The 21,598-nt window shown below is 36.0% G+C and overlaps 1 protein-coding gene across 2 annotated transcripts in view; it reads right to left on the minus strand.

The window, feature by feature from the left end:
• The window catches only part of cttnbp2 (cortactin binding protein 2), a 43,590-nt gene extending 25,101 nt beyond the window's left edge, over window positions 1-18,489 (minus strand). For both annotated transcript variants that reach the window (XM_053500270.1, XM_053500269.1), the window contains exons 1-2: window positions 18,187-18,489; window positions 14,028-14,135 (exon numbers count right to left, since the gene is read on the minus strand). In XM_053500270.1, the coding sequence (XP_053356245.1) occupies window positions 14,028-14,135; window positions 18,187-18,267 (189 nt within the window). In that variant the 5' untranslated portion in view covers window positions 18,268-18,489. The remainder of the gene's footprint in view (window positions 1-14,027; window positions 14,136-18,186) is intronic.
• Window positions 18,490-21,598: the final 3,109 nt, after the last annotated feature.

Genomic DNA, 21,598 nt, shown 5'->3' on the forward strand with positions numbered 1-21,598 from the left:
ATTGTTGTTAAATAGTGTTAATATTAATATGTCTAATCAACACAAGGCAGAAATATTTTTTAAGGGTCAGGGTTAGAATGTAACCTAAGGATCAAAAATGTAATAAAATTTGGTCTACATTTAAGCAAATGAAAAAATGCGATATCAAGTGTTGAGCTTTATGTGTTGACAATTCCTTTGCCAATAATATATAGATTCAGATGACACAAGGTTTAGAGCAGAAAGAGTAAGCCTTAGCCTGAGGGGGAGGAAGAGAACTAAAAGATACAAGAATGCTGGAGGTTACTGCCTGCTAAGTGCAACTACAGTACTTCACCAAAGAAGGAAAAGTCTAAACAGCAAATTCACTCTCTCTCTCTCTCTCTCTCATCTGATTATTTTGTTTATTTAAGCCTGTCTGTTACATCCATGGTGTCCACATTTACAGGCAGTCAATTTATGGGTCTATTTTTTATACTTAAAAAATATTTTTTTTAAAAACTTATTTTTTAAAATATATATTTTTAGAAGTACATTGCCTTGACTGCGAATTAACATAAATTTTTGTTTGAACTAATTGTGAAACAGTCTTAATCTGTGCAAATGTTGTATGTTTAAAATTTATTTTTAACATTACATATTTAAAAAATATATATTCTTTTATTATTATGTCAGGCAGACTCTGTTAGACCTTGCAATAGAAACATGGTGAGAAAAAGAGATGAAGACATGGGAGAGCCTTGTCCTAGTAGAGCCACTGCTCCTCTGAACTGAGAGAAGCCCACTGAGATGGTTGAGCATCTTAAAGTATGTCCATTAATCAGAGCTTGATGCAGATGTGTCATATATCTTTTAATATATATATATATATATTTGATTACTATTATTAATATTCTTTTTATTAATATTTTTATTAATATTACTATTAATATTATTGAACCTGCTGGAAAGATTTTTTTAATCTACAAGGAGATGTTATGTGTTATTCTGTTGGGTTAGCTACCACGTTTAGCTTAGTTGTGTTTCTGGGCCACCAAGATATAGGGCCATATCATTTATCACTTCTCCACTTCAGTAACCATCATCCACAACAATACAGTACATAAGCTTTTAGGTTAATTATGGCTGTTCTTTAATCTTGCAAGGTATTTTCTTACTTCATAATTTAAACAATTAGCAAATGATGCAACATGCACAAAGAACCATCGATTGCACTGGCAAGGGTATGAGCAAATTCTGAAAGTCCTAATGTTCTATTGTTACTTTTACCCCAACCGTAAAGGTCCGAGTAAACAGACGCACAGACAGAGAAAGTAAACAGATGGAGAGCAATTACAAAATGCATGTGTGCCTGTGACATACAGGACTCGGCACTTTAAGAACTGTAGCCATCTGCTGCTTTTCACTGGGCTTTCATAAATCCCTTTTCTTATCAGCGTCTCTACTTCCTCATCTCCTACTCCCCTTTATCCACTATACAGGCTGGAATGAAGCAGGTCCTGGATAAACTTCTACAAACAGTAATTAACATGTTTGTATGCTTTTAGTCATGCTTGTGCTAATGCTAAAGCTGACAAGGTCATCCTTATGTCATTAATGCATTAGTGAATTTCTTCACAAAATTACAGGATCACATTCAATATTAATTTTAATCTGTGCTGTTTTGACAGCAGCGGCAACATTGTTGCATTTACCTTTGTGGCAGCTTAATGATTTAGGTATGGTATAAAGATATGTCAATTTTGGCCTTTGATTTAAGGTATTTAAATGAACAAGCATGGCACGTAATCAGATTAAAGCTCCTTGTAAAACACAAGGGAATTGTAAGTGTACTTAAAAATTAGTCTGCCTCTTGCTTATCAAGTTTGACAAAAATTGCAATTTCCATATAGAGGTCACATTTGCATTTTAGGGTACTAAGGGCTTGCAGAAGAACAAAACTACATTAAATGTTTAATCTAGGTAAACTGTTCTTCAGTTACAGTATGTTTCTGTGATTGTCAGACTTTTCAGGGTTGCAAAGAGAACAGAGGAGGCAGGAGTGCCGGTGCCGGGCTTCCTCTTGGGTCAAACACTCCCGCTGGGACTCCATGAGTAGCCTGATTTTAACCAGTAGCATTCAGGCCTGTGTTATTATTAGCATTAACCTTTATAGGCACGCAGTGGCAGGAGTGATGATTCAGGCAATCTGCCAAAGAAAGAGAGAGAGAGAGAGAGAGAGAGAGGAGGGGTGGGGGGTGGGGGTTCCCAGCTTAAAAGAAGTACCCTGCTTAATAAATTCCGGAATTGGAAATTTGAAAACATTACCTACATGAGTTTGTCTGAGGATCAAACTAGTCCAAGTAAGATGGAATGAAAGAACTTTACATTGCATTTCTTGCATTACACTGCTTTTAAACACACAGTGTATATATTTACACAACTCTTAATATGAAATAGTTTTTTTTTTGTTTATTTTTATTGTTTCTAAAATTGTATGAATTTGAAAGTCGTTTATAAATATAAGTCAAGCTGGATAAAGCTTGTTTAGGGTTTGTTCATACAGGAAAAGGGGTAAAAGGAGAAAGGCAGAAACAGGATACATCAGAGCAGCAGGGTGCAACTTTATCTCTCCCTGCCAAAGATTTCAGTCATGAGTATCTGTCCATACTTTCTAGACCATATGTATCTGAAAAGCTAAACCACAGATGAGAAACCTCTCTCATTTAGTACATTTAAGAGATCAATTTTGATGCACTTGTGCCTATGGGCAAGAAAAAAAGCACAAGTAATAAAGGAAAAGATGACTTCAGTTAAATATCATGCCAGGAAAGACCAGCTGGTAATGTAGTCTATGTAACAGACATTGAGAAAAAAACACAACATTGGGTTTGTGAAGAAGACTGTGTAGAGCCAAACACTAATGGAAAATATATTTTGCTTCTGCTTCAGAAAGAGTCCATAGACATTTCCCTCGGTTAAGTAATGAGTAAGCCGTTTGTGTGCATGTGAGAGTTTTTGTGCTCTGTCTGTGCATGTGTGTCCTCAGTCCCTCACAAGGAGCCTCTGAATTAGATCACACAGCTCGCTTTGTGAGCCAAGGACATCCGCAGATCCTGTCGCTTAACCCAAATGCGCTCTGTGAATCTAACAGACTATCTGATCTAAGCAATATGTGAAATGTACTGGAGGCGGCTGCATTATACACTTTTATTAAAATATTCCAGTTACTGTATATGGATTTTTTTTTTTTTTACAGTTTCAGGCTATCTTATTCCTAGTGAAGGGCTTTAGAATACAGTACTGTATGTTGAGTATCGCTTCACAAAACCGACCAGACATACAGTATACACTGCAAAAAATCTCTGTAAAAATGTAGTAGAAGTTAAAGTGTGCACATGGCCAAGATTAGGGGATGAGGGGATAATGGAACAGAGACGTTAGGGGGAAGAAAGTAAGCTTCAACCCAAGTACACAGTCCTTTGAGACTTTGCATCACTCGATTATGCCATCTGTTATTCATTCTCCATCAATCCTGTCCCTATCTTGAGCAATATTGCAGTGACCTGCTTTGTTACAACTACACTGTTTTCAAATCACTAGTACCACCGAGCAATTAATTTACTATTGCAGCCTGAGCACCAGCATAAACCAAAGGGGCCAGTTGGATGTCAACTTAAACATGAAAGATATTAGAGCCAGGATTTTTATGGGAAAAGTCAAATACAGTTAATTTAACAGTTATTAAATCCTTATGTTATTAATGTTGTACTATCAAAATACAACAAACGGTAATGGACAGATACATTATCCTTTATATAACTTTCAGTTTAGTGTGAAGAATGGGCACCCCATTTGTCCAAAGCATTGCTTTTATTTCACTGAGCGCTGTTGGTCTCCATTTGTTGCATAAGCTCAGGTCACTCTGGTTCATCACGTAAGCAAGTTGCAGTTATTTACTTTAATCGCATGTCTGTAATTAAACTGTAAACACTCAAACATGTCTGTAAATTTAAATCATATAATCTAAAATGGAAAACATGTTACCTGTGTCTAATTATGACTGTTCTTAATTCTGCCAGGATTTTATGCATATGCTCTTATTCAATGTGATGGTAATAATACTGTATTAAATGACTGTTTTAATTGGACAGTCTGGGATTATGACAAGTCTAAAAAGTAAGGTGGTGAATCACTTTGTCTCATCATTTTGCCATTTCTTCTGTTTTACTGTGGGTCTCACAGCAGCAAAGATCTGTAAGAAGCACTTACATAATCAACCATACTAGCCATTTATCACAGCCAATGCAAAGCACGATACCAAGTTTCAGGAAAAAAAGAATCTACATATTACGTTAAAGGAATTGCTCCTCCAAACTGAGATTAGAGAAGGAGTAATGTCAGGGTATATGCAATCTCCAGGGAAAGCCTATTTATAACTATGCAAATATATGAGAGACATATTCAGTATTTTGTCCATGTACCACAATGGATTTACAATGAAACAATAAAGATGATGTATATACTTTCACATTTAATTCAAGAGGTTTTACAAAAATACTTCAATAAGACCAGCAACCATTTTGCAGTGTGCTCTATTTTCATGGTCTCAAAGGTAATTGACCAGTTTCTTGGCCAAATGTGGCCTGTTTTTTAATATTTCACGATAAATTAATGCACTAAAAGGTCTGGTGTTGATTCTATAGTAAGTGATGAATTTAGATTTGCAGCTGTTCATGGGAAACAATAAGATGTGGTTCAATAAGGTGCTGCTTCAAATGAAGGAGGCCATCTTTAGAATGGAAAAAAAAATCACAACTATAAGTTATAGCAGAAACATAAGGAGTGGCCAGGGCAACTTTCATAAAATGAAGGCAAGCACTGGTGGAACCGCAAACGGCCTAGAAGACAACTAAAGTGGATGATCACCGAATTCTTTTCTTGGTGAAGAAAACCCCTTCACAACCAAAAGCAATCTAGAGTTAGGCATATTATCAAGAAACATGTTCATGAATGTAAATACAAAGGGTTCATCTCAAGATCACTGGTAACACATAAAAACAGAAAGGCCTGATTATCAACCAATAAAAGCCTGCCCAATTCTGATAAAGATTACCTAGTACCAGAATGATTGGAAGAGAAAATATGAACAAGGAAAAGAAGATTGGAGATTGTGTTATGGCCGGGGCATGCAATGCTGCCAATGGAACTGGGTCACTGGTCTTTATATGAGGTGTGACTGCTGATAAAAGCAGCAGGATGAACTCAAGTGTACAGAGCTAAAGTTTCAGCTCAGAATCAGTCAAATGCTGTAAAACCAATAAGACAGAGCTTCACAGCTGGGTAATGACCCAAAACATACCTCGAAAGCAACCCAATGCAAAAAAAAAAAATTTTCTTAAAAGGCCAAATTGGTCTCCAGACTTCAATCCAATTGATCATGCTTTTCATTACTGAAGACAAAACACAAAAAGAAAGAGGCACAAACAAGTGGTAACTGTAGATTGTTGCAGTACAGATCCGGAAATGTACGGCATAACTGATCAAAATTTGGTGATGTCCATGAGCTCCATAAATATAATATTTATTTTTATGATCATGTTAGATTGTATAATTACATTTGAGTCAGTGAAATGTGTAGCTTTTCTAAATAAAAATGGCTGTAATTCATAAAACTTTTAAATATAAGCTGAAAGTGTACAAATTAATTGTATCTTGATTTCTTCATTGCAAATCCATTGTGGTGATGTACAGTGGCCTAGCTGTGCGGTTTATAATTTGTCCCCAGTTTACATTGGAATTACAGTCTTACAAATAAATAAATAAATAAATAAATAAATAAATAAACTGAGAAGGTTTTAGTGTATTTCCTGCATTAGAGCGACAGCCACTGCTGCAAGGCTAAAACTGGCCCTGAGTAATGATGCTAGTGGCCTATTTTAATGACCCTCTCAAATGAACTACATTTCAGTGTGGCACACCACGAAGCAGACTAGACATAAAAACCCACCATTCTCACATACCAACTACTCTACAGACACACACAGAAATAGACTCAACACACAAAACACTGAACAATACGTCAGTGTTGACATTTGTTTTACAGCTTATACTGTACAATGAACACGAATTTAACATGAATGTGTAAACTGACACATAACATTATTGTATATCAGGGCTTAAAAAATCATGTGTGGTGCACAGGCTGATTTATATAATAAAATACACTGCACTACTAAAAAATATAATATAATATAATATAATATAATATAATATAATATAATATAATATAATATAATATAATATAATATAATATAATATATGACAATCTTTTAAACTTTAAGCATTGATACTAACATGGTATGCTAATCTTAGCTATTTCTTAATGACTTCACAATTACTTCGCTAGTTTAAAGAAAAAAAAAGATTTTATGGGTTTGAGGATTTTTGCTTTTTAAATAACCAGATACTTTCATACTGTACAGTCTATTCCTTCATACACAAAATGCAACAAAGCGACAAAATATATCACAATGTTATTCACTGCTAAAGTGAAAGTAGCTTCAACTACAGAAGCTACATTTGTGATTATTTTTCTAATTATTACCAGGTACACAATTAATAATTAACAGAATGCACACACATGCATATTCATAATAGATTGTGCATTGCATAACAAGGTGTACGCCATTAAAAGTGTTCAGTGTTTGTGGTGTTAACAAAATAAATTTGCAGTACTGTATGTTGTACTTACTTAATCTAGGCTTTTACCTATAGGTTACTCTATAGGTTACTCGGTGTAAAAATGAGCAATGCTTCCACAACTTTTCTGATAATCCATTCTCTAATTCTCAGTAATTCCCAAATAGGCTACTAAATAAATGTGCCAGTTAGCAATTTAATATAAATTGTATACCCCTAATTGTACTTGCTTCCATCTTCATTAATACCATGAAAAAAATTCAAGTCGAGAAACAGAGTTCCTATTTTTTTTAATCACTGTAGAACACTGACAAGTAACTGTGGTTTTGCATATTTATCCTGAGTATGAATATTCTAATCAACTTGCACGTTTGTCATTTAGTGGAAAATCTTGGGCTTTAGCAACATGAAAACCACAGAGCCACACATACAGATGATGCAAACAGCTTAACTCACTGATTAATGCCATTTTGCTCATATAACGCTATAGAACGCAGTATGCACCTGCCCCCGCCTTTTTCTAAAATGGAAACAGTGATGGGTTAAATATCCTGTTACCAAATAAAACAGCTTTAGATCATTTCTGTATTTGCAAAAACACACAATGTCCATAATCAGTAGCTATAACACAGTCACCTAACATCCACATTTATCTCTTCAACAAAATCTTATATCAAAGATATTGTTGCCTCTAGTCCTAATAGTATAGTTAATGATCATTTTACACCATGCCATGCCTCCTTCAATGTAAACGTTACAAAGGTGTGCGGTATCAATGGGTATAAAGTTGTTGCTATGCTAATATGCTTGAGAGCTAAATATAGTACACTGCTATTACGAGCTCAGGAAAAAAATAATAAGATAATGAAAATAACCCTGCAAAATAACAGATGTGTTATTAAAATATACCCGGAGGTCCAAGACACCACAGCAATAAAACATAACTTCTGTAAAATGTAACTCCTATTGTAAAAGGTATTTAAATGTCATATAAAAATATGACATTAAAATAAACTCTTGCCAACAAACTATTATTTTATTTTAGACTTCACTGCAAGCTTTAATGCACTTAAAGCCAGCTATTGCATGCAAAAGTTACTGCCTAACAGTATTCTGTATTGATTTCATCTTTTAAGAAACTTAGACATGCATTATATTTTATACTTACACATATTACTCACTAGGTATGAATACTGATCACATTTCCCTTATGCGCTTTGGATTTAGCTGATTAAATAAACCCCTAAATAGCTTAAGATTCGATCTCTTGTGTTGATCTTTTGATATCTGAGTTTGCAAATACCTTAGTTAACACATTTATTTGCAAATAAAGAGGTATGTGCTGAACATAGGAGCACATGATCTTGCCTACACTGCCTGGCCAAAAATGGTTGCCATCTGGAAGGATAGTGCTAAAACTTCATGATAAAAAAATGTGTTCAGAAATAAAAAATCATGAACAGAGATTACTTAAATGCCTGTTGATGTTGCACCATAAAAAAACTGACACTAGGCCCCGGCTTAAGACTAGGCTAAAACTAAAACTGCTATGTTTAATTGTGAAAGTAAAAGCATTTTAACACACACGATGAAAACAGAAATTGTGACAAATCAGCTGTGTGGCCAAAACAAAACCACTTGTTAGTAATACTAAAAAAAGGTTTTATCTGGTTTTATGTTTTTTATTATTTTGGGGAGGATAAACAAGGGAGCATACGGATTGGACTTTAGAGCAATGAAAAAGGCGTGTTCTAATGTTCTGATGTAACCAAAGCTAAAAGCTTCAAAATTTAATCTTAGCCTGTGTGATTTTTTTTTATTTTGGCCAGGCAGTGCAGTTGCCCTTTATGCAATCTATGTATAGTGAATTTCTCTAAAATTGTGACTGTTTATTATGTTTACATTATATCTGTAATAAGTAGTTAATTTGAATATGGGTTAATTTATATACGCTTATGATTTGACATCCTTAGACGTTTTTTTGCTTTTCACAATAGGTCAACTGCCCTATGCAAACCCCACCGGATAAACACATGACAGCACTAATGGGAAAGGTTAAAAAAGGGTGAATTCAAATGTCACCAATTATATAACTATGGGATTTTCAGCTTTACTCGTGTGCATGGAAATTTTAAAATTTTAAAGATAGGTTAATAACCAATTTCATTTTTTTCCTCGTAGGATGATGGCCAAGTAAGCCAGATTCTTTCAGCTTTACTCGAGTGTGCTTGAGTCTGGCTGCATCTACAACGAGATAGGAGCATGACTCTTCCCACGGCCATGCAAAGAGAACAAAGAAGCCTCTATATTACAGTATCACAAAGCAACAAAAGATGAAGTATAGTGTAATGCACTCTTGGATTTCTTTGCAGAAAACTCTTACCAGAGTTTTTTTAAAGTTCACTTTCTGCTAATAATGGAAAACTGAACTTCTCAGATTATTTTTGCTTCAACTGAAAGGAGGAAAACCTCATTTGTGATTCTTTAACATAGAGTTAGGCAATAAGACCCAAAAGATTATCACTATATTTGCATTTATTGTTGGTTACCTGGAAATCTAATTGACTTGGCTAATAAATGGTAAGTGACTTAGTGTATTAATGAATGCTGAGTGCATAAACACAGATGTCTTTTCCATGCTTGTCTGTGCTTATGCAGTTGTGTTTGTCTTGTCTTGGATAACTTACCACACTACATACCTCATTGTTGCTTATGTTGACCTAAAAATACATTTGACCTTAGTCAGGAACATTGGATGATATAAACACACCTGCTATAGGATGCAGGTCCATCATAGGGCATCTTACACACATACACACACAGAAACACACACATACAGCCATTCAGACCTCGCGGCAATTCATAGTCAGCAATCCGCCTACTGACATGTTTTGGGAAGTTAAGCAGAGACCAAAGAAACCAGAGGAAATAAACATTGCTCAGAATCAAACCAGTAAACATGAAAAATGTGATGACAAGATGTTAACAAAAACAAAAAAACAACATGCACTAAGCACTTTGATATGCACTGCACTGCCAGCTGCACTCCTGTTTGCACTAATAGCCTAAACCTGCAAGATATATAGCTCTCCTCACTGTCCAATGTCTGACAACAAATTCATCGACACCCACAAAAAATTTATTGCTCTAAGTAAGATGTAAAAAGTGGGACACTATGCCAGTATAATAATACAATAATAACTTTCACATTAATGCATATCACAAGCAAGGTCTAGCATTCTGACACACCAAAATACAAATAGACATTCACAGTTCAAGAGCTAAATATGACCGCTTGTACTCCCTCTCTCTTGCTGTAACACACACACACACACACACACACACACACACACACACACACACACACACACACACAGCATTTATTTTGGACCAGTTTGGCCTAGTGATGGCCCTGCCACTGTGTCACGTGGCAGTCGCAGCGAAGACATTCATGGCATGCTGAACAGCTCCATCTGAACAGAGTAACAGCTGCACAGCAACACTGGTGCCTTGTTATTGAAGAGCCATCAAAGAAATAGATAGGAAATGACCAAAAACCTGCAACCCATTCATGATCAAGCTTCGTCCTTCAAAAAGATCTTAATTATTGATTTGAGCTGGATTTTTAAGAGGGAATTCATAGGATGAATTTTATGAAATGGTAACTTCATGCTAATTAAGAGATATAACTAAATACATTTCTTACGCTGTCTGTTTTTTTTGTTTTGTTTTAAACTAAGTTAAGTTGCTATAAAAATTACCTGACTTGATATATGTAAAAGCAACTGCTTATTCAGCTTAACACACTAAGCTGATACTGAGTATCAGTACTGACCTGAAATGCTGGCATTAAATTGGTTATATTGGACATATTTCTCGATCTAACCCACAGATACTGTGAGCTTGTCCTTTTGACTGACACATCACAAATGTTGCACCTGAACACAGGACACAAACTGGGTTCAGGTTTAAGAAGGTTTGCATCATGATTCTGATGTTCTGTGCAAGTTACTGTAATCAACCCACTTCGTACTGTTCACATTACAATAACTAAGCAGAAAAAACAAAGATTAAAATAACAATATAGTGTATTCTTGAAGTACATGCAATTTTGTCCACTTCAAAATGCCTTTATTCAGCTCATTAAGCAGAGGATACAAAAATTATGCCCTATCATTTTCATGTGACCTAAACTTATTAACACTGACGGCCCCTGAAAGCTCAAATGACAAGGTCATCAAGCACATGACTCTGTGCCAATTCGTTTAATCTGCTAGTGAAAAAGTGATACAAGAATCAGCTTGCTAATTAACCACATACTGAGGAGCTCTCAATAATGCATGAAGCAACCATTTTGATCCACAGAACTCAAATTTTCCTTAAAAATCTGCGACTAAAGGACATCAAGCATTTATACAGCTATAATATTTAATCATTTTTATATTTAATATTTTCAGTCTCCTGGGATAGGCTCCAAGCGCACCCCGAGACCGAGAAAGTGTTATAGACGATGAGTGAGTAAGTGATATTTTCTGTACTTAATCAGGCCCATTTCCCCCAATTAAAAGGAACAAATGGTATTTTCAGTTTATGATTGCTATGACAGAGATAACTGGGATGAAGGACGAAAAAGAATTACAGAAATGGAATATCCACAGGGAAGAGCAGACTGGGGAACATTGGGAGTCAGGGAACGGACAATAATAATAATAATTTTCTAATCATGTGGCCCCACTGCAATGAATAAAATCACACAAAGCATAATAATAGCCAACAGATATTGTTCATATCAACCATCAGAATGCGGAAAACTGTGATCCTAGTGATTTTAAACAATGGCATTGGGAGCTAAGACTGGACAGTTGAAGACTGGAAATGTAGCCTAGTCAAATGAATCTGGATTTCTGTTGAAGCACACAGATGGAAGGGTCAGAATCTGGCACCAAGCACATGAACTCATGGACCCTTCTGCCAACACCCCAGGCTGGTAAATGTGGTTTGGTACTATGGGTAATGTTTTGTTGACACACTTTGGAGACGTTAATACTTATCATTTATTCCTTGAATGCTACTGCCTATTTAAGTTTTGTTTCTGACATTGTGCATCTTCATGGCCACAATTTACCCATCTTCTAATGTCTATTTTCATCATGATAATGCACCATGTCATAAAGAAAAGTTCTGTCAAACTTTTTTACATGAACATGACAATGAGTCAACATCTTCTGAATTTTTTTTGGGATGTGGTAAGATAGGATATGATATATAGGATATATGTGATAAGATAGATATTTGCAGCATGGTAGTGCACCTGGAATATCTGCAGGAATTGTTTGATGTAATCATGTCAAAATTAACCTGACCCTGAAAAAGATGTTTTAACATCTTGTAAATCCTGTCTACGAAAAAATCAAAGCTGTTTTGAGGTCAAAGGTCACTCAAACCCAGTATTAGTATACCCTGTATAAAACATTTTATTAAATGAATACTGTATAGACAAAGACTTTACAATTTGTCTGGTTCATATTTTTAAGTTATGTGCAAAGGTTAGTACTCCCACTTTTAATCCTACGTGTTTTTTTTTTTTTTTGTAAAAAAAACATCATTAAAAAAATTATCTGATTGTAGCAGGTCACACACTTAATATTCTAAGACACATGCTTATTATTGTGTGTACAAACAAGAACTGTATCCCCAGTGGCCAATTTCAGTGAGATTGCATCAGATCAGATAGTAGTGGATCTGTACCCAAACCTACAGTGTTACTCATGACAAATGCCTGCTAAAGTCTATAAAGTAATTATATACTGTATAATCTACAAAAATCTATTTACAGATTAGCACAATGATGCAGCATACCAAATTTCATAGTAATAAGACTTAAAATTCCTGAGACAGTTTTCTAACTTTAACTCCACCAGCACCAGGGTGACAGCACCCCAACCTTTGTATACAATCTCAGAATCTTCTACGCATTCGGCTTTCATGTAAAGTTTCATGCAAACTCATGCAAGTAGTTGTAAGTACATCTCAAAATATTAGAATATTGTGGACATTTATGTAATTTAATTCTGTCACAACTAAAATCTGTTATCTATTCCAGATTCATTGCATAAACTGTAAAGTAAAATCCGTAATATTTTTTGTTTCAACTGGTTTGCAGTTTAAGAAAATCAAAAATTCTGTATAAAAAAACATTAAAGTATTTTCTCAGATCAAGTATTCGGTCAGAAAACCAGTTAGTGATAGTTTTGCCACTGTGGGTAGAAGCTAAGCCCTGTTGGAAAAGGAAATCAGCATCCGTGTAAAGTATGTCATCAGACGGAAACATGACATCCTCTTAAAGCCCCTGGTAGATGGCTGTGTTGACTTGGGACTTGATAAAACACAATGGACCAACATAAGCAGATGACATGGCACCCAAAATCATCAAAGACTGTGGCAACTTCTTCCTGGATTTCAAGCAACTTGGATTTAGTGCCACTCCAACTCTTCTCCCAGACTCTGGAACCTTGATTTTCAAATGAAATGCAAAAATTTACTTTCATCTGGGCTTTGGACCACTAAGCAAAGGTCCAGCCATGGTAAGATACTTCTGATGTTGTCTCTGGTTTAGAAATGGCTTGATTCTAGAATTACAACAGTTGTAGCCCATTTCCTGAAGACATCTACTGTATGTGTGGCAAATATGCTTTTTACACAACACTCTACAAACAGCCAGCCATTTCAGCTCTTTGATCTTACAGTCCTCAATCTTCTGGAAAACTGTCAGCAGCCATCCTCATGATTGTGGTTATGTATATTGATCTAGATTGTAAGACACACTGTATTTATAGTAATTTACTCAAAACTGGAAATTAAATATTGTAATAATCTGATATTGTAAAAAACTTGATTTTTGTTTTTTTATGAGCTGTAAGCTGTAATCCAAAATATAGTAAAAAAAAAAAAAAAAAAAAAAATATATATATATATATATATATATATATATATATATATATAAAACTTGATGTCTAAAAAACCTGGAATATGGGACCGTTTCATCAATACATTAATTAATTCCACAATATTCTATTTTTTTAGATGAATGTGTACAGCTGTTTTATTATAGTACATTAGACTCTGCTTTCAACTATATTGAAATAAGGCAATATTATTGTTAACAAATGTCAAACTTTTTAAAATAATTTTGAGGTTCATGACTCTGTATAAACAGTTTAGTCTTTATGATTTGTTTTAAGGCAAACGAAGGAAATGTATCTTATTAATTACATAAGGGTGTACATAAGAGACCCCTAAAAATCCCCAAGTATCAACAAGAGTGTGTATACAGAAATACTGAGTGCATCAGGCAGAAAGTTGCTTACCCTGAGAGCCTCAATGACCAGGTCTCTGGCCTCCAGCTCACCCTCCATGATGCTCAAGAGGGTCAGGAGCTCTGGCTTGCTCAGGTTGTCCATGTTCAGCTCACATTTCTGAAACACAGATACAAAAATGTGGGCAATTTGGGAAGAAAACAGCTTTTTTCTAGTTATGGAATACTGCTTAGATAATTGATGGTAAAATAACAAACTTTATAATTACAGGATTTCATATGGAATGAAATACAATAAAGACATTACAACCGTAACTTTGAGTAAAATGGCAAAAAGACAATCGCTGCTTAAAAGTTAAGAGGGCAGATACACACTGCCTAAAGTGATATCTGTATAGTATATCTGTTCAAAGACAGACTCACTCACTTGTATTTCTCTCTTTGAACTCCTACTTTGAGGAAATGCTGCAGATTTCAACTAAGCTGATTAAAAACTGCTTTTATCACTGCAGATTTTTTTCATTACTTGCAGAGTTAAAGCATGCCACACTGCATTCACATGACAGAATACTTTATCTGCTATAGTGCGACATCCTTTTTCTTTTTAGTGCTCAATGTTAGATTGATTTCTCAGATGTTTGTGTTGTTTGTAGTTTGTAAACAAAGTGAAAGCATTAAGTTATATCACTGCAAGTGTCATTTTTTTGGTTGATGCCAATGTGTTGCTATTTTAGTTGGACACAAGCCATTTTTTGAGTTTGCATTCTGTTGCTATTTTCTTGGTCATAAATTAATGCTACACTGACATGGAACTCAAGAGGGTGTGATATTTAAATTGTGCCAATATAAAATCAACCCTGCACAGATGTCAAGATAATTTTTTGTTTTGTTTTACCTAAGCTGTTGTTAATCGTGCATTATTTTTGTAGATTGTCGTGTTTAAAATAACAACCATTTCCATCCAAGTCTCTAAATGTCAGCAGTATCAATTAGTCATAAATATGAAATATGCTGAAAACAGAAAACTTATTTGTTGAAAGGTTGTCAGTTAGTCGTTTACTTCTACTACTAAATATCAATACAACTCTCTAATCCAATTTGATCTAATGGTGCATCTTTACAAGAACTGCACCGCTGTCATGCACTGCATGCACTCAGTTTTAAGAGGGATGGAGAGTGGCTGATCTCAGAAGCACACCTAACCACACCTCATATAATGTATTCATCCAACCACAACCCATATCTTTCCATTTGCAATCATCTTCACGACATGCAATCAAATCACAAATAATGAGAAAGAGCTATATTTCCTGATACAACATTGCAAAATTTACTGAATTAATATAAAGTACTGTGTTTATTATATTGTATTGTAGTGCTAATTTTATCTAACACCACTACTGCGAATGTCATTTGTTCACTGAAGAGATTTCTTGCATGCTGTAATTTTATTCAACAAAATTTAAATTTCCAAATGTTTCATAAACAAAATCAAGAAAAGCAAAATGGCAGTTACTAGTTCATAGTGGCAGGCAATTGTCATTTAATATACTTTAATCTTCTCTAATTTACAAATACACTGATTTGGAACCTATATTTATTAAATCGAACTGACATAATTTATTACAACCTGCAAAATATTCAGTATTTAAAAGAGGAGAAAGTGTCCTTAAAGTCTTTCATTACATATGATATAACAGTGATAAAATATATAATCAATAAGCTTCCTGCCTGCCGTTTTCTAGCCTGGTGCTCTGGGACTATTACGAGTTTCCAGGAAAACAACTGAGTCGGTACCTTTGAACAAGATTTACTGGCAATCAAGTGTGTGTGTGTGTGTGTGTGTGTGTGTAGGAAAAATCAAATATGTTTGACTCAAAGGTTTTTACTTGAACACAGATATCACAAGCTGTATAGAATGGAAGGTATTTTAACTTAAATAAACAGTGTATGATCTTTTGCTATAGATGTATAATGTATAATAAGTAATATTAAAAATGAACAATTTTAAGGGACATGTATTATGTAACATGTAAACTAAATCAATTCTTAACATAATGCTACCAAAAAGCACCCATAGGCAATGATCCAGAAATAGCTCTTGCAAATAAGAATTCAAGAAAATCTGGGGAGGAGTCTTGAAGGCTGTCGGATTTTTCTTTAATCCATGCACTACTCTGCTCTAAAAAGCTCATAGCTGTTACTGTTTTCCAGCCAGACTGGAAAAAATGAGTTTAAGCCCAGAAGGGATGCACACAGGTACGGCTTTACTCAATTTTTTTTTAAAATAAAATTATGTCTTACTTATATTTTTCAAAATTAGGATTTTAAAGACCATAGTAAACTGAATTATTATTTTAAATATGTCTGCAGCTTTCAAGGTTTAACTTAAAGTCATCTTTCTATATTAAATAGCTAATACAATTTCTGCCTGGGAAATCTGCAAGTCCACAAAAAGGCACAAGAAAATCCTGCTCATTACAATTTAAGGACCTATAAATATAAAAACTGTCCCCACACAAAGACCCTTTCTCCTATTAAACAGGCGCTAATAGATGGCATATGTGAGGATGAGTTCTAATAGAGATGCATGCTTACCCAGATATTCATCCTGCATGAAAACGTTTAATCTTAAAAACAAGATTTCTAGAACTCCTGATGGCCAAGTTTAATGCTCATTAAAATCCTTCTTCAGGGTATTAATTAAGTTGTCAGCAAACTCTATTCTGTCAGAACTCTTTCTCTAACCAGATGGAACACCCTTGTCAAAAGAAAATCCTTCTGTGAATAAGATCCTACTGAGAATAAACAAAAGAAGTTCCTGCGTGGGCACAGCAAACAAATGACTTCGAATAAACACATGCAATACGTACATACCCTTGCAAGCCCTTGAGAGGAGCCGGGATGAACCCAGAAGACAAAGATTTATAGCTGACACTGCGCAACCAGGGGATAGCGGTATACTCCGAACACCTGTTCTGTCGAATGGTAAACGTAAACGAGCCTCAGGCTGTTAAAACAGCTCAGACTGGCTGTATGACATGCTACTATGTCAGCTGAGTCACTGAAATTCAGACCAATTTAGAAACATCTCCAGTGAACATACCCCAACCGCCCCCAGCCCTCCTCGTCTATTCTCTTCCTAGCCCTGCACACAGCCTTTCGTGATTTCTTTCACCTACTCGTTTCTATATATTTAAACGCATGCACAGTTTAATGCACTGCGATTGTTCATCTATTAATAGATGCAACCTTGTCACAGTAAACGGTGTCTTGAATGACGATTTGCAAAAAATGGCCTGTGTGATAGCATCAAATTAAATAACAAGGGAATCCAGGGTAAACAGGCCCTCATGCACATTATGGAGACTCACTCTTGAGACTAAGATCCATTTTCATAAGAGCATGCATGGTGATCGTGTTTGTGAACTGAATGTCAACACCACACTCAGAAGGTCTGTAATGCAATACTGTATAAATATTCATCTCAATTCGGTTTTGGATATCAAGCAACAAACATTCTCTCCGAAGAATAAAGGCCTATTGATGCCTACATAAATGCATAAATATGGGTCATGGTTTGGAACAGGTTATTGATTATAATATAATTGAACTGTAACTCACACACTGTTATGTTGATTTACTTAAATTCATGCTTGACCAGCAACAGTTTATTTTGTCATCGTTTATTATACAGAGTCAAAAATATTCTCATCCTTTACATCAGACCCCGTGACCAAGGCGTTTAAATCAAAATGTTCACGTAACATAAATAAACGAATAAAAAAAAATAATAAGGATCACACTGATCTGCTTAAAGAGAAGACGATGGAAAAACCCTTCAAGCTTCATTATGACTGTAAAAAATAAATAAATAATGAAATAAATAAATGAATCACTGCGCCGCTGCAGACTGTGGATAACGCCAGACTGTAGCTCTGAATTAGATTTCCTAAATGGAAAATAACCTGCAACGATACAGTGTTATAAACTACAAAGTAACAGAATATCGTTTAGGTGTCTATTTTGATGTTTTTTTTCCTTTTCTTTTTTAAAGCAGTTACAGGCTCACCGGGATTCTGTTAGAGCAGCAGCGCGGTGATAAATAGGCAAAACCGTATCTTATTTCAGCCTCTTTCCTGCAGCTGCAGGCTTATTATCGAAGCTTCCAGAGAAAAAGCCTAAGTGCGCGCGCGTGTGTTATATCTCACCGTCTCGACGCTTCCATGGCCAGCGGTTAGCAGTGTTTGCAGTGGAGGCGGCTGCTCCCCTTTCGCTCCCTCCGACGCCATGTCTCGGTAGCGGTCCGATGGAGTGATCGCGCCACACACACCGTCAACACACGCATCCGGCACGGATTTAACCAAAAGCGAATCGCTCACGAACGAAAAAATATATATACTCGTGTTTACATGCACGCGAACCGAGAGTTCAGTACAGACCGGACGGTTTCAGGAGCAGCTCGAGGATCTGAGCTTAGGCGTGAAGCGAGGCCTATTCCAGCTGCTAGTGTGTGTGTGTGTGTGTGTGTGCGCGCGCGCGCGCGCTCGCGCTGAACCTGACAGAGCTCTATACACCGGAGGGGGGAGTGACGTGAACGCGCGCCATTGTGCGCGGGCCTTTTTAAAACGACTGCTTAAAGTACACCGCAGAGATTTGGCATCAAACACACACTAAAGGTTTCCATATAGCTAGCCTTGGCACCCCATCCCTGACCTTTCCAATATCCAGAGGTCCAGTTTCAGTGACCACAAAGACACAGATTCCAGGGCTTGTGTGTCAGAACTAGCCTTCTGCTATTGTAGCTAATATATCTCATGATGTCAGATGTTTGTGCTGAGATACTTTTCTGCTTACCATGATTGTAAATAGTGCTGATTTAATTATCCTTTTTGCCAGCCTGAACCCCTTGTCTCCTCTGACCTCATCTGTAAGGCTTTTCCACACATACTGTAAAAATTCCACAGTCTGTTGTGTGTGAAAATCGCAGGAGGTCAGCCAAATTCTCAAACAAGCCTGTCTGACACCAACAATCATGCCACAGTCACTGTCATATATCTGAGGTCCCTTCTGATATTCTGATCACGTTTATGAGGTGACCGAAGCTCTAGAACTCAATATTTGGTTGCATCAAGCTGCTGCTACATTAGTACAGATGCTCATTTACATTTTTTTATTTTACATTAAGGCATTGTTAGATCTTTCACTGGTTACAAGGTTACTAACTAAGTACCATGAGTCAAACGCTGTTGGATAATTTTTATCTGAGATGTAATATAGAAATGCCACTATCTGTATATGTACCTGTGTATACTGCTTCAAGTGCAACACTATACTGTATACAGTACTATCTACTTTTGCACATTGTACACAAAAACAAATTGATCATTGGTATACTATAAAGTTCAGCTATTGACGTGTACTACTTAAGTTTCTTTTCTTTGATCAGTTTTAATATACTGTAGTGCACTGTACTAAGTTGTATAAGTATTTTGCTAGCCAGATGTCCAAATAGAAAACTGATTTCTATTACCAAATTCACAATTTTTGTGAAAAAAAAAAATTGTGGCCAGCGATCAAAACATCCATAGCTGCCAGGTCAATAACTTAACCTAAATGTCTAGTGTAATGTGTTATAATCCTGTAATACCCTGCATCTTAAATGAACATTCAAATGCTTCTTAGACAAAATGATTGTTATTGCATTGCCTTTGCAGCAACCTGAACATCAGCATTTGCTTTTTTCTATCCCATTATTGTGTGACAGGTAAGCTATTTTGAAAGGCAGTACAAGTGTGTAGAAATAGTACAGTGGAAGAGGAGATCTGTCGAGGGCTGTAAATGCGTCTCTTTCAGTGCAATCAATTTCCAGGCGGAAATTAATTGGAAGCATATTACGAGTCTGATATTGCAGAATTCAGTAACTAACCCTGCTCTCTACAAACTACTAAGCAACATTGCATGTGCTCTGGGCCTTCAAACACAACAACTGAGCTCATTATAGTTCACGACCAAATTCACTTCGGTAAAAACATTAAAGCAAAGTTTAAGAAAAAGGCAATAAAAGCATTGCAGATTCCTAAAAAGGGATTGATATAGGAAGCAAGAAACTGGCCTGCACTGCCTCTAAAGACAATGGATAGCTTCAAATGATGGATGATGCCTGCCAAACTTCTGTACTGGTGTTTCCTGTCCCACTTAGGGGTTTGGCACAGAGAGACTTAACCACTGTTGGGACACACAGACTCTCAGTGACTCTCTGTTGGCATTAGCAATGACTAGCCCATGTTTATGTGTACTCCCTCTACTGCTCCATCCCTTTGGCCAAGACATTATGAGTAAATGCATGACTTTAGTCAAGATATCTGGTTTAGACTGTAACCTTTTACATTTTGACATTGAAGAAGTAAAAATATCAGCGTAATATAGTGCAGACTAGGTCCTTATTGTAGGGCAATAAGTTAGTATCATGTTTGCTGACCCTCTTTGTAATTATTCCATTTACAATACCAATAAAAAGCGGCAGTACCACATTATACCAATTTCCTTATTACATAAATCACACTACCAATTTATATCTTCGTAGTCATGTTTACAACATATCATCTTCATAGCATTTTATCCAAACCATTGCAGTGCTGCCACTGACTGTTTCACTGTCCTGTACTTGGTGAATCTTAGTAATGTTGTTTCTATTTGTAGTATTCTTATACTAGTTGTATGAATGTAAGTCAATAAAAATAATATGTTTTTATTATTTGTACAATAAAGTGTCATTGATTAAAGTTTTATATGTGCTTTATAGACCTAAATAATCCCTTTGAATTATACCAGTTCCTCTTACTCTAATTACAGTTAGTACAACGTAATTACAGTACAGCTCATGATGTATGCTCATCTAATCATCCATTTATTCACTTTAATGTTGAAAGCTATTGCCAAATTTCCAGATGACTGATGTTCCAAAAGGTCATCTTAAAATAAAAGACATTAAAGGGGGGCCTCCGAGTGGCGCAGTGGTAAAGTGCTCGCCCAATCATTCGGAGATCGCTGATTCGATCCCCCTGTAACCTTTCGCAGCCGGAGGTTGCTCATTGGCCGAGCTCTCTCAGAGGGGAGGGGTGAGAGGTACTTCGTGCTCCCACATTAATCACGGCTCTACAGCTAATCTGTGGCGTTTGTGAGCTGGCGCATGCGAAAGGAGCGGATAGCGTTGTCTTCCGAGTGTGTTACGCCGTTTAAAAAGATGCGGTCAGCTGGCGTCACGTGGTACAGAGGAAACACGTGATAGTCTTCGGTGAGTGGTAGTAGTAGCCTTAATGTGGGAGCCCCCTAGTGACGGGGGAGGAATTGGACACCACTAAATTAGGGAGTAAATCAGGAAAAAAAAGACATTAAAAGAAATGAACACAACAAATTTAACATAGAACATTTATTATATGCAGTGGTGAAAAGTGGCACTGCTCTTGTACAAGGTAAACTCAATTCAATTCAATTCAATTTTATTTGTATAGCGCTTTTAACGATTTACATCATCACAAAGCAGCTTTACACAATCAAAAGAACTAAGTTTGTATGAAATGTGAATGTGTATGAATCAAAATGATATGATTGTCCCTGATG

This window comes from Clarias gariepinus, chromosome 7 (assembly GCF_024256425.1).
Source record: "Clarias gariepinus isolate MV-2021 ecotype Netherlands chromosome 7, CGAR_prim_01v2, whole genome shotgun sequence".
In the NCBI taxonomy this organism is placed as follows: Eukaryota; Metazoa; Chordata; class Actinopteri; order Siluriformes; family Clariidae; genus Clarias; species Clarias gariepinus.